General features: G+C 44.1%; 1 protein-coding gene across 7 annotated transcripts in view; it reads left to right on the top strand.

Annotated features, from left to right (window-relative positions):
* KDM5C (lysine demethylase 5C) overlaps positions 1–1229 on the top strand; it is a 31290-nt gene extending 30061 nt beyond the window's left edge. For all 7 annotated transcript variants that reach the window (XM_043895603.1, XM_043895601.1, XM_043895598.1 and 4 more), the window contains one exon: positions 59–1229. In XM_043895603.1, coding sequence (XP_043751538.1) covers positions 59–418 — 360 coding nt within the window. In that variant the 3' untranslated portion in view covers positions 419–1229. The remainder of the gene's footprint in view (positions 1–58) is intronic.
* The last annotated feature ends 11961 nt before the right edge of the window (positions 1230–13190 follow it).

Raw genomic sequence — 13190 nt, 5'->3', positions numbered from 1 at the left:
CAAAGAGCCCAGGCCTGACCACTTGTGCTGCACCTCTTTTTGCCTGTTGTGATCACAGCTGGAGAAGGCAGAGCGCCATGGGAGCCGAGCACGGGGCCGGGCACTGGAGAGGCGGCGGCGGCGGAAAGCAGATCGGGGTGGGGAGGGTGATGACCCAGCCCGAGAGGAGCTAGAGCCAAAGAGGGTACGGAGCTCAGGGCCAGAGGCCGAGGAGGCCCAGGAGGAGGAGGAGCTGGAGGAGGAGACTGGGGGTGAGGGCCCACCCCCACCCCTGCCCACCACTGACAGCCCCAGCACCCAGGAGAATGGCTTGGAGCCTGCACTAGGGGCCAGTTCAGGCTCCTCGGGCCCTTTTCCTACTTTGACTCCCCGGCTGCATGTGCCCTGCCCACAGCAGCCGCCTCAGCAACAGTTGTGACAGTGGCTGAGCCTAGCACAGACCCCAACAGAGACCCCTTGGCCTCAAGGATCCTCTTTCTGACCATCAAGCCTGCTTCTTGGGAGGTGGGCGAGTAGGGGGGATGACCACCCCAGCCCACCCCTGAGTCCCTTGACTTTTATATTCTGACTCCAAGGTATTGTTCAGACCTCAGCTCCTGGGGGCTGGCCCCTGGAGTCCCCCTCCCTGGTAGCCTCTAACCAGCATTCCTAGACACCTGAGGCAGATAGACGGATGGGCAGGTGGCAGGGGGTGGCTGGGACTGGGCCAGCACCATTCCAGAGAGACAGCCAGTGCATATGCAAACTGGGGGAATCTCCTCTCCCTTCTCTCCCCAGTTGTGGCCCTGGCCAGGCCATGCTACACTAACCTCACCTCCCCCTCTCACTCTTCCTCCTTCTTCCCCCCTTCTCCTGCCTCCGTCCCTCCCCTCACCTCCTTCTCCCTTCCCCTGACTTCCACCCAGGAGGAGGAAACCACATAGCTGTGCTCACAGTTTATTATTTTAAATGAATTTGGTTGGGGAGCTGAGGAGGGCTCCCTGTGATCTGAAGAAAGCTTTTGGTGCTTGTCCTCATTACCACCTTGACCTTCCCTCCATGTCCTGCCCTGTCTCCTTTCCTCCTCCTGGGTTCATGTTGTAATAAAAGAAGATTGTTGGTGTGTAATTAATTTGTTCAAAAGAAAAAAGGCAAAACAAGAAACTTGGTTCCAACTGAAGCCTATTTTAATTTTATTTTATTATTTTCCTCTTGTTAGAAATAAAACCCTTAGCAACATTTTTTTGAAACATGTTTCTGAAGTGCATTTCTCTTCGGAAGGTCTCCATCACCTGTCAGTGGAGGAGCTGCAGTGCTGGTGGAACACGAGGGCTGAAGCCAGGGAACTCTGAGTTCTGAAACGAGTTCTACCAGGTTCTCCTTAACCATGGGCAAGACATCCCAATTCTCCCCCCACTCCACCCCCAAGCCAGTTTTAGCCATCTCCCAAGAGATAGGCCCTGGTACGTAACTCCTGCCACAGCCTCCTCCAACTTTATGCCCTCCTGTCTACTCTCTTCGAGCCCCTAGAGGGATGGTTTGGGGGCAGGGCTTTACTGAGGTATAATTTACACACAAAATTTACCTGTTTTAAATGTACAGTTCAGTGATTCAAAGGGATGTTTCTATCCTGCTTAAAACCATCCATGATGCGTCATTGCCCTCAAGATACACATGGACACATGGTTGACCTTTAAACAATGGGTTTGAACTGAGGGTCCACTTAAACTCAGATTCTTTCCAATAAATATGTATTGACACTACTGTACTATACACCATGTGTCAAATCCGCAGATGATATGGAAGACTGGCTTTAAAGTGACATGCAGATTTTCAACTGTATAGGGGTCGGTGCTCCCTAACACACACATGTATATATACACCCATGTAATCTCATTCTGGAATGCTTTCCTGTCAGACCCATATGCTGGGTCTTTCAGGGGCCCTTCCCTGGTTTTTCTCTACCCTAAAGGGTTTTTCCTACGTCTGTGAAAGAGGACTAAAGTTAGGTCATTTACAATCACCAAGTTCACTTTTTTATAAAACAGCATTACTGTAATAGATTTTACATACTACACAGGTTTCACCCACTAAAGTATACAATTCAGTGGCTTTGAGTATATTCTAGTTGTATAATCATCACTGCAAAAGGTTTTAGAACATTTTTGTCATTCCAGAAAGAAACTACACTCCTTATGCATCACCCTTCTCCCTAGGCCCCACTCCTAGGCTACCACTTAATCTATAAGGGTTTGTCTATTTTGGACATATATAAGTGGGATCATAAAATATGTGATCCCTTGTGACTGTTCTTTGACTTAGCATAATGATTTCAAGATGAGTTAACTTTAAAATATAGATTATTAATGGTGACTTTATATTGGATAGATTTTTTCCCCTCCTGGGCCCCAGAGTCTTTAAAATGGGGGTGTCTAAGGCTCTAAAATCAGAGACCATCACTGGAGTTAGTTAACATGTTTTTAATGGGGGTTTGCATGCATCTATTATACTGGCAAGAAGATAAACCACGTTGCATCAGATTCACAAAGGGATCCTAATCCTAGTCCCTCCAAAGGCTAGAACCGCTCTCTGTAGTCCTTGATACTGTGTTCAGAGTCTGCCCATGATGGAAGGATATGGAGGAGGAAGCAAGAGCACCATCCCGACTAAGCCAGCCCATCAGCATCCCATCATGCCTGGCTCTGCAAGGGCTTTTCTTTCAATGTACTGCACAGAGGGCTTAAAAGTTAATGGGCAGGCTTTGGTGCCTAGCCCGGGAACCCAGAACACTGCCACTCTCTGCCCTTTCTCATCTGAATGCTCAGTGGGTTCATTTTGCTTCTCTTCTTCCCCTTCAAAGATTTCCAGTTGATGGTAACCCAGTGATGAGTTGAGAAAGCCCACCCACTTCTAGCAGCTTTGATTGGTTGGGGCTTTGATTTGATATCTGCCTCAGCCCTGCCTCCAGTCTTCCAGCCAGGAGATGGTGGGCTGTGTAAGTAAGGGGAGGCATGGGCCAGTGGACACCTTTAATTTGGGCTCATTTTAATCCCAGTCCACAGGGAAAGCCTGGTCTTTTGTTTGCCCACTTATATGGAATTGAGCATGAAAAGTGGAGACCACCTGAGAGGAGACGGATGTGAAAGCTGGGACAGGGACAGGAAGGGCTCAGTCTCAACACCACTCCCAGTCCCACCCGGAGGCAGACCCCAGAACACGTGGCCTAACAGGAGAGGAAGAGTGTGCCTACAACCTGTAGCAGCTCCCCTGCTTGAGAACTCGGCCCAGGCTCAGGCCCTCCAAAGGAAGGGGCCCGCCAGTTTCTAGACAGCCTTTCCCATCTTGTCACTGCCCTGCCCCATCCCTCAGTGATGTGCATCCTGTGAGCTCTGCAGGAGAGGTGCTAGCCCCTATCCTGTAAGTCCCAGATCAAATATGACCTCTTCCAGAGAGCTTGCTCTGGGTGCAGATGTGTCCCCCTTTTCCAGACTCACCTAGAAAGGAGTGACTGCCCTGGGAGATTCCAGATGAGTGGCAGATGGGGAGAAAGAGCACTGGGGAGCACAGTATCTTCACCTCAAGGTCATTTTCTTCTGAAGAGACCACTGCAGACAGATGCAGTTTCCAGGGGCTGCCAAATCCCTCAGAATGGCTCGTGAGTCCGCAGTGACAGGGATGGGAAGAGACATCACTTATACTAAGGGCTTTTTCCAACCCCTTCCCCCTCCCTAGTGCCCCCACTGTGCTTTAGGTGGTGCCTGAAACACTCTTCCCACCCCGAAGTCCCCTGTACTGGGAGTTCCTAGAGGGAAGGCAAGTCCCAAGCCTGAGACCTCTGCTCCCACTTTCAGTCAGGGCTCAGAAGAAGAGGGAGACAGGAACAGCGCTTGGAGTCTAATTCTGTTCTCTGCAGTGCGTAAAGCTCCTTGGTAAGGGTGCTACCCCACAGGAGTGGGGCCTGGAGTCTGAGGTCCATGATCACTGAGACCCTGAAGGGATAGACACTGACCATGCTTCCCAGAAGCCCTGAAATTGTGAAGATGGGAAAAGAGGGATTTGGAGAAAGAAATGCATTCCCTGCCTCTGGGGCACTCACCTTTCAGGAAAGGGAAGGGAACTGCCTCTTGTGAACTCCTTTCTGGGTGCCAAGCTACATGTGAGATATTTCACGAAGTCTTTGTCATATACACAGGAAACAGTATCAGCTGGGCTTCCCACTAAATCTCTGAACCTACAGCTTGTGTTGCATGAGAGCAGGGATCCAAAGTAATCAGCCTGCCCCTGGGAAAGAGTTCATAGCTGGGGTTCAGTGTTGCTCTCTACTGTTGGCAGATGGAACCTCAGCAGTGCTATAGCCAGATTGTCTTTGGTAGGTAGAAGTCCACATGCTGAACTTGTACAAAACCTCCATGCCTTTCTGTATTGGTTATGTATTACTGCATATGTGTGCTAAGTCACTTCAGTTGTGTCTGACTCTTTGTGACCCCATGGACTGTAGCCCACCAGGCTCCTGTCCATGGGATTCTATAGGCAAGAATACTAGCATGGGTTGCCATGCCCTTCTCCAGGGGATCTTCCCAACCCAGGGATCGAACCCATGTCTCTTATGTCTCCTGCATTGGCAGGCAGGTTCTTTACCACTGAGCCACCAGGGAAACCCCTATGACTGCATATGTATTACTGCAAATTACTTCAAAAACAGTGGCTTAAAACAACATGTTAGTATCAACATATGTACACTACCATGTGTAAAGTAGATAGCTGGTGAGAAGTTGCTATATAACATGGGGAACCCAGCCTGGAGCTCTGTGATGACCTAGAGGTGTGGGACAGGGGGAAGGGAGGGGAGGGAGGCTCAAGAGTGAGGGGATATATGTATAATTATGGCTGATTCGTGTTGCTGTATGGCAGAAACCAACACAACATTGTAAAAGATAAATTTTTAAAAAATGCTGAAGAAAAAACCTAAATAAAACAATGACATTTATCTCAGTTCTTGTAGATCAGAAATCTGGGCACAACTTAGCTGGGTTTTTATTTCAGAATCTCTCACAGGCTACAATCAAGGTGTCAGATGGGGCTGCAGTCATCCCAAGGCTCGACTGGGGAAGGATCTGCTTCCAAGCTCAATGTATGGCGGTTGGCAGGACTTAGTTCCTTGTGGGCTGTTAGACTAAGTGCTTCAATTTCTTGCCAACTTTTGGTGGAAGCCATCCTCAAATTCCTTGCTGTATGGACATTCCCACAGACCAACTCACAACATGGCTGCTTATTTCAACAGGGTGATCAAGTGAGATGAGAGCAGCATGAGGGGACATGGGGAGAACATTGCACATGCAAGATGGAAGTCACAGTCTTTATAACCTAGTCTCAGAAGTGACATCCTACCACTTTTACAATATTCCACTCACTAGAAGTAAGTCATTAGGTCCAGGCCACACTCTCAGGGAGGGGGTTATACAAGGATGTAAATACCAGGAGGTGAGGCTCATTGGCAGCCATCTTGGAGACTACTACAGTTTGTCCTCAGGCCCCAATGATTTATGTCCCTTCCACATGCAAAATACATTTACCCCTTCCCAAGGTCTGTAAAAGTCTCATTTCATTAGAACATTGTCTCAAAGTCCAGAATCTCATCTAAATCAGGTCCAAGTGTGAAGGGCTCCTTTAGTGTATTCCTTAAGTATGGCTCCTTAAGTACTATTCCCCCCTCCCCTCCTACCGGTAGATCTGTGAAATTTAGAGACAAGTTATCTGTCCCCAACACACCCCAACATACAATGGTGGAACAGACACAGGATACTGCTACAGACATTCCATCTCAAAAAGGGGAAATGGGAGACACAAAGGAGTCACTAGTCTATAGCAATTGTGAAATCCCACTGGGCACATGGAAGTTCCTGGATTAGGTTTCAAGGCCTGGAAATAATTCTCTAGGGTTTCTGGGCTCTGCTTGGCTCTGCTTTCTGGGCTCTTGGGCCCATCCTCTGTGCCTTCCTTCCTTTTTCATGAAAGGTAGCACATATTTGCAGGTGAGTAGTTTCCCCAGTCTGCTTCCTGCCAGTAAAGTGTTGGGGGTCCAAATGGTTTCTTTTCATTTTGTACTCTGCCTGTAATCAGCTGCACTGAGAAATGATTCCCAATAGTGGGGCTTGGTGTGCCCCTGCTGTTGGTAGGTTGGGTACTCAACAGTTGCTATAGCCAGACTGGCCTTGGTGAAATTCTATATTGTAGAGCTTGTGTCTAAATTCCATGCATGCCACCATGGCCGTTTTGTTCAGGAGTTCATTGGATAAGAAACTGAAGTTGACTGGCATCCACAGGACAGGACAACTTATCCATCTGATTGAGATCTTCCTCAACGGTTGATTCTCTCTGGTGCTCATTTATGTGGGATATGAATACCTTCACACCCATTCCAAAAGGGACATCCATATGCCTCTTAGCCCCAGACCTCCCCCTTGAACAATATTTCAATCCTGTTCTAAGTCCTGGACCACCTAGCCAAATCATTACTAACTGCTCACAAATGAGTGGCTATCTAAACCTCTGACCATTTGTATGACCAGTCACTGAAAAGTTTCCTTCCCATTGTCCCCAGGATCAACCCTAAGTGGAGCTTTAACACTGCAGCTGGCCATGTCCAGCTGGTGCCAAAATACTATGCAAAACAATCTGTGAACCAAGCTTGACTATTGTGCCTCTGAGTCATCTGGTCACAGGGAACACCCCATGAGACTCAGGTGTGAGAAGGGGATGGCAGTGCAGCCAGTGGGACTATGAGCCACCTGCTCAGACAGCTTTTTTTTTTTTCTCTTTTAATTGGAAGCTAATTACTTTACAATATTGTGGTTTTTGTCATACATTCACATGAATCAGCCATGGGTGTACATCTGTTCCCCATCCTGACCCCCCCTCTCACCTCCCTCTCCATCCCATCCCTCAGGGCCATCCCAGTGCACCCTGTCCCATGCATCGAACCTGGACTGGCGATCTATTTCACGTATGATAATATACATGTTTCAATGCTATTCTCTAAAATCATCTCACCCTTGCCTTCTCCCAGAGTCCAACAGTCTGTTTTCTACATCTGTGTCTCCTTGCTGTCTCGCATATAGGGTCATCATTACCATCTTTCTAAATTCCATATATATGTGTTAATATACTGTATTGGTGTTTTTCTTTCTGACTTACTTCGCTCTGTATAATAGGCTCCAGTTTCATCCACCTCATTAGAACTGATTCAAATGCATTCTTTTTAATAGCTGAGTAATATTCCATTGTGTATATGTACCACAGCTTTCTTATCCATTCATCTGCTGATGGACATCTAGGTTGCTTCCATGTCCTGGCTATTGTAAACAGTGCTGTGATGAACATTGGGGTGCATGTGTCTCTTTCAATTCTGGTTTCCTCGGTGTGTATGCCCAGCAATGGGACTGCTGGGTTGTATGGAAGTTCTATTTCCAGTTTTTTAAGAAATCTCCACACTGTTCTCCATAGTGGCTGTACTAGTTTGCATTCCCACCAACAGTGTAAGAGGGTTCCCTTTTCTTCGCACCCTCTCCAGCATTTATTGTTTGTAGATTTTTGGATAGCAGCCATTCTGACTGGCGTGAGATGGTACTTCATTGTGGTTTTGATTTGCATTTCTCTGATAATGAGTGATGTTGAGCATCTTTTCATGTGTTTGTTAGCCATTTGTATATCTTCTCTGGAGAAATGTCTGTTTAGTTCTTTGGCCTACTTTTTGATTGGGTCGTTTATTTTTCTGGAATTGAGCTGCAGGAGTTGCTTGTATATTTTTGAGGTTAATTTTTTGTCAGTTGCTTCGTTTGCTATTATTTTCTCCCATTCTGAAGGCTGTCTTTTCACCTTGCTTATAGCTTCCTTCATTGTGCAAAAGCTTTTAAGTTTAATTAGGTCCCATTTGTTTATTTTTGCTTTTATTTCCATTATTCTGGGAGGTGGGTCATAGAGGATCCTGCTATGATTTATGTCAGAGTGTTTTGCCTATGTTGTCCTCTAGGAGTTTTATAGTTTCTGGTCTTACATTTAGATCTTTAATCCAGTTTGAGTTTATTTTTGTGTATGGTGTTAGAAAGTGTTCTAGTTTCATTCTTTTACAAGTGGTTGACCAGTTTTCCCAGCACCACTTGTTAAAGGTATTGTCTTTTCCCCATTGTATATTCTTGCCTCCTTTGTCAAAGATAAGGTGTCCATAGGTGTGTAGATTTATCTCTGGGCTTTCTATTTTGTTCCATTGATCTATATTTCTGTCTTTGTGGCAGTACCATACTGTCTTGATGACTGTAGCTTTGTAGTAGAGTCTGAAGTCAGGCAGGTTGATTCCTCCAGTTCCATTCTTCTTTCCAAAGATTGCTTTGGCTATTCAAGGTTATTTGTATTTCCATACAAATTGTGAAATTATTTGTTCTAGTTCTGTGAAAAATACCGTTGGTGGCTTGAGAGGGATTGCATTGAATCTATAGATTGCTTTGCCTAGTATATTTATTTTCACTGTATTGATTCTTCTGATTCATGAACATGGTATATTTCTCCATCTATTTGTGTCTTCTTTGATTTCTTTCATGAGTGTTTTATAGTTTTCTATATATAGGTCTTTTGTTTCTTTAGGTAGATTTATTCCTAAGTATTTTATTCTTTTCATTGAAATGGTGAATGGAATTGTTTCCTTAATTTCTCTTTCTGTTTTCTCATTGTTAGTGTATAGGAATGCAAGGGACTTCTGTGTGTTAATTTTATATCCTGCAACTTTACTATATTCATTGATTAGCTCTAGTAATTTTCTGGTGGAGTCTTTAGGGTTTTCTATGTAGAGGATCACGTCACCAGCAAACAGTGAGAGTTTTACTTCTTCTTTTCTAATCTGAATTCCTTTTACTTCTTTCACTTCTCTGATTGCTGTGGCTAAAACTTCCAAAACTATGTTGAATAATAGTGGTGAGAGTGGGCATCCTTGTCAGATAGCTTACTTAATTGTATTAGGTGGCAAATGCTGCTGCACACAGACAACCTCATGGCTTGATGGGACTGTTAACATCTCACCATGGCAGCTCAGCTTACACAGGTCACATGGTGTCCTGTGCCCAGGCATTCATTCACAAAACAGATTGGTTTTTCCATTTTTATCTTTCTCTGTGTCTGGGACTCCTATTATCATAATGTGGCCCCTTCTCATTTTACCCCCCCCCCACTTCTTTAGTTTTTTTTTAATCTCTTCATTTATTTATCTCTTTATTCTTTTTTGTTGATTTCCAGAGAGATCCTACCCTTTATGCCATCTGCATCGTGTGTATTCCCATAGCGTGCCCAGGAACCAGCAAACCACGGGATGGGATTTGGGAACCCCTGGGCCCAATATGAGGACTCAGGCTGAATCTTCATGTATGACCTTATACTTCTCTGACTGGTGGACCATCATGATAGTCTAGGTCATGGGGGATTAATTCAGAACCAGTATCCATTATATTTCAAAAGGTCCGGGTATTTCCCTGTCCCCAAGGCACAATTATGTCGGCTGCAGGTTCCTGTGGGAAAAGCAAGGAGGGAGAGTTCACAATACACCCTTGTGAAAAGTGTAGCAAGTATTACTTCAAGTAGACCCTCCCCTTCATTCAAAGGGCTCCAGTCTATGAACTGGGGGGAGAGGCTGGGACTCTACATTTTGGGGACTAGATCAAGCCTCCATTTGCTAGACTAGATTTTTTTTTTGTTACATGAATCAAGTAGGACCTTATTAGGCTGTCCATCTATTTGGCACTAGGGTAACCACATTTAATTAGCCACCATTACACATCCCCACAGGTCAAATCACCATTCTGATTTCTGCTATGGTTCTGCTGTCCATTATAAGGATCAGACCAGACTTGTCTCTAAAGATGATCCTATCAACCCCATTGAAATCAGGGGGCCCGTCTCTTATCATGAACCCAAATAGCAGGGGGAAAAAACACTACAATGTTTTTAACGAGGCTGGTGTTTACTTGTATTAGTTAAGGTAAAGTTAGCTTCTGAGACAGAAAAAAAATCTGTGAAATTTAAGACAATAACATTTACTTCTTGCTCCTGCAATCTTCCAAAACAACTGTTAATAGCTGGACTGCCTTTTTCTAAGTGGTGATTCAGGGTCCTAGGCATCTTCTGCGTAGATGATCTGCCACCTTCAAAATGTGGTCACCATTGTACTATTGTCATCTCCATCCCAGCCAAATAAAAGAAGATAAGACCATGTGGGAGGTTTTAATGAGCTAGGCCTAGACTGTAGTGTACAGCACTTCTACTCGCATTCCATTAGCTAGAACTCAGACAGCAGTCACATTCAACTGCAAGGGATGCTGGAAGATATAATCTGAATTTGTCCCAAAAAGGAAAAATAAAAACAGGCCTAGTGACCACCTAGCTAGTTTCTGCCACATCTCATAATGCATGTCTTGAAGCCTTTGTGAAAAGAGTGTCCACATAGTTAGAGGGTGAGTTAAGTGGGTTACACAGAATGAATTGATTCCAGCACTCTGATTTTTTTTTTTTTTTTTTTGAAAAATTTTACTGCGTTTGGTTTCCATGTGGAAGCACTGGCAGAACTGAAAAGAGGCAGCATGTTCCACTTACTTTTCTGAAAGATCACATAGCTAGATGAAATCTCCCCCCACTCAGGGCTGATTTAATAAACCTCACCCCAAAACCACCCCAAGCAAAAGATTAAAACAGAGGTTTGTGGTGATCATTTAAAAACAATACCATGTGTGAGATGGTCGGCATTTGGATTTCTGTGACTTCTGCATTTGATGTGTGCTCCTTGTCCTCTCACTTGCATCCATCCCCTCCTGCTCCCCCCACCCCGTCTTCAGGCCCTTCCTCCTTCAATTAAGACTCAACACACAAGTGTGCAAGTGGAAACGCTACTCAGTCTCAGTACTGCAGGCTTAGACGTCTGCCAATTCCAGCGGATGGATGGTTATCTCTCAACTTTGTAATTTTGCCCTTGCATCACAGTCAGCTAACGCAGGTCTACTCTCTCTCAAGTTGAAATACAGACAAGATATGGGTACGTACACATTTATCGGTCTAAAATATCAGTAAGTAAACCCACTGCGAAAATTTACAAAATGAGGAAGAGGGGGGTCGACGGGTGGCGGTGGGGGGCCTGTGGCTGTTTCACTTAGGCAGTAACACTGCTGAATGGACACTGTGCTAGGAGAGGGAGGGAGGTTGGGTACTCAGACAGTAAGCAGAAGAAACAAAGGAAACAGAGCTTGCCTGAAGCTACGTCATTTTCTTCTTGTGATTGTGTAAGGCATTTTAAACTGGAAAAACTTCTTTCCTTCACATTGTTCCAAATAATCATTTGGAATATAACTTGTGATTCAGAATACAAATAAGACCCCTTTCATCTCCACCCTCCACCTCCAAAATCATTCTACACACCCAGGGCCCATAAAGTACAAGGCAGGCAATTGATTTCACGAATCAGGAGGCATTGTGCTCACATGGGGCATAAGGCCACTGTGTCAAGGACACTTTTTAGAGCTTTAGCCCTGATCCCAGCCCTCTCAGGCCACAAGGGGTAAGAATCCATCTTCAGTGAGGATTTAAGTCCAGATCCTTAGAAAAGTTAAATCTTCCAAGACTGAACCAGAAAGAAATAGAAATTATGAACAACCCAATTAAAAGCACTGAAATAGAAACTGTGATTTAAAAAAATCCCCCCCCCAAAAAAAAACAAAAGCCCGGGACCAGATGGCTTCACAGGTGAATTTTATCTAACATTTAGAGAAGAGCTACTGTCTATCCATCTAAAACTCTTTCAAAAAATTGCAGAGGAAGGAACACTTCCTAACTCATTCATGAGGTCACCATCACCCTGATACCAAAACCAGACAAAGACAACACACAAAAAGAAAACTGCAGGCCAATATCACTGATGAACATAGATGCAAAAATCCTCAACAAAATTCTAGCAAACAGAATTCAATAACACATTAAAAAGCTCATACACCATGATCAAGTTGGGTTTATTCCAGGGATGCAAGGATTCTTCAATATACACAAATCAATCAATGTGATACACCATATTAACAAATTGAAAGATAAAAACCATATGATCATCTCAATAGATGCAGAAAAAGCCTTTGACAAAAATTCAGCACCCATTTATGATTAAAACTCTTAAAAAAATGGGCACAGAAGGAACTTACCTCAACATAGTGAAGGCCATATATAATAAGCCCACAGCAAACATTATTCTCAATGATGATAAACTGCAGCATTCCCCCTGAGATCAGGAACAAGACAAGGGTGTCCAATCTCATGACTATCATTCAACATAGTTTTGGAAGTCCTAGCTACAGCAGTCAGAGAAGAAAAATAAAAGGAATCCAGATCGGAAAAGAAGAAGTCAAGCTCTCACTGTTTGCAGATGACATGATACTATACATAGAAAACCCTAAAGGTACTACCAGAAAATTACTAGAGCTAATCAGTGAATTTAGCAAAGTTGCAGGATACAAAATCAATACACAGAAAAATCACTTGCATTCCTATATACTAACAATGAAAAATCAGAAAAAGAAATTAAGGAATCAATCCCATTCACCATTGCAACAAAAAGAATAAAATATCTAGGAATAAACCTACCTAAGGAGAAAAAAGACCTGTATACAGAAAATTATAAGACACTGATGAAAGATATCAAAGATGACATAACAGATGGAGAGATATTCCATGTTCCTGGGTAGGAAGAATCAATATTTTGAAATGACTATACTACCAAATGCAATCTACAGATTCAATAAGATTCCTATCAAATTACCAATGGCATTTTTCACAGAACTAGAACAAAAAAATTCACAATTCATATGGAAACACAAAAGACCTAGAATAGCCAAAGCAGTCCTGAGAAAGAAGAATGGAGCTGGAGGAATCAAACTTCCTGACTTCAGATTATATTACAAAGCTACAGTCATCAAGACACGAAGCTGCTGGCACAAAAACAGAAATATAGACCAATGGAACAAGATAGAAAGCCCAGAAATAAACCCATGCACCTATGGGTACCTTATTTTTGGCAAAGGAGGCAAGAATATACAATGGGGCAAAGACAGCCTCTTCAATAAGTGGTGCTGGGAAAACTGGACAGCTACATGTAAAAGAATGAAATTAGAACACTTCCTAACCCGTACACAAAGATA

This window comes from Cervus elaphus, chromosome X, assembly GCF_910594005.1.
Source record: "Cervus elaphus chromosome X, mCerEla1.1, whole genome shotgun sequence".
NCBI classification, from domain to species: Eukaryota; Metazoa; Chordata; class Mammalia; order Artiodactyla; family Cervidae; genus Cervus; species Cervus elaphus.
This window is presented reverse-complemented; position numbering and strand designations above follow the sequence as displayed.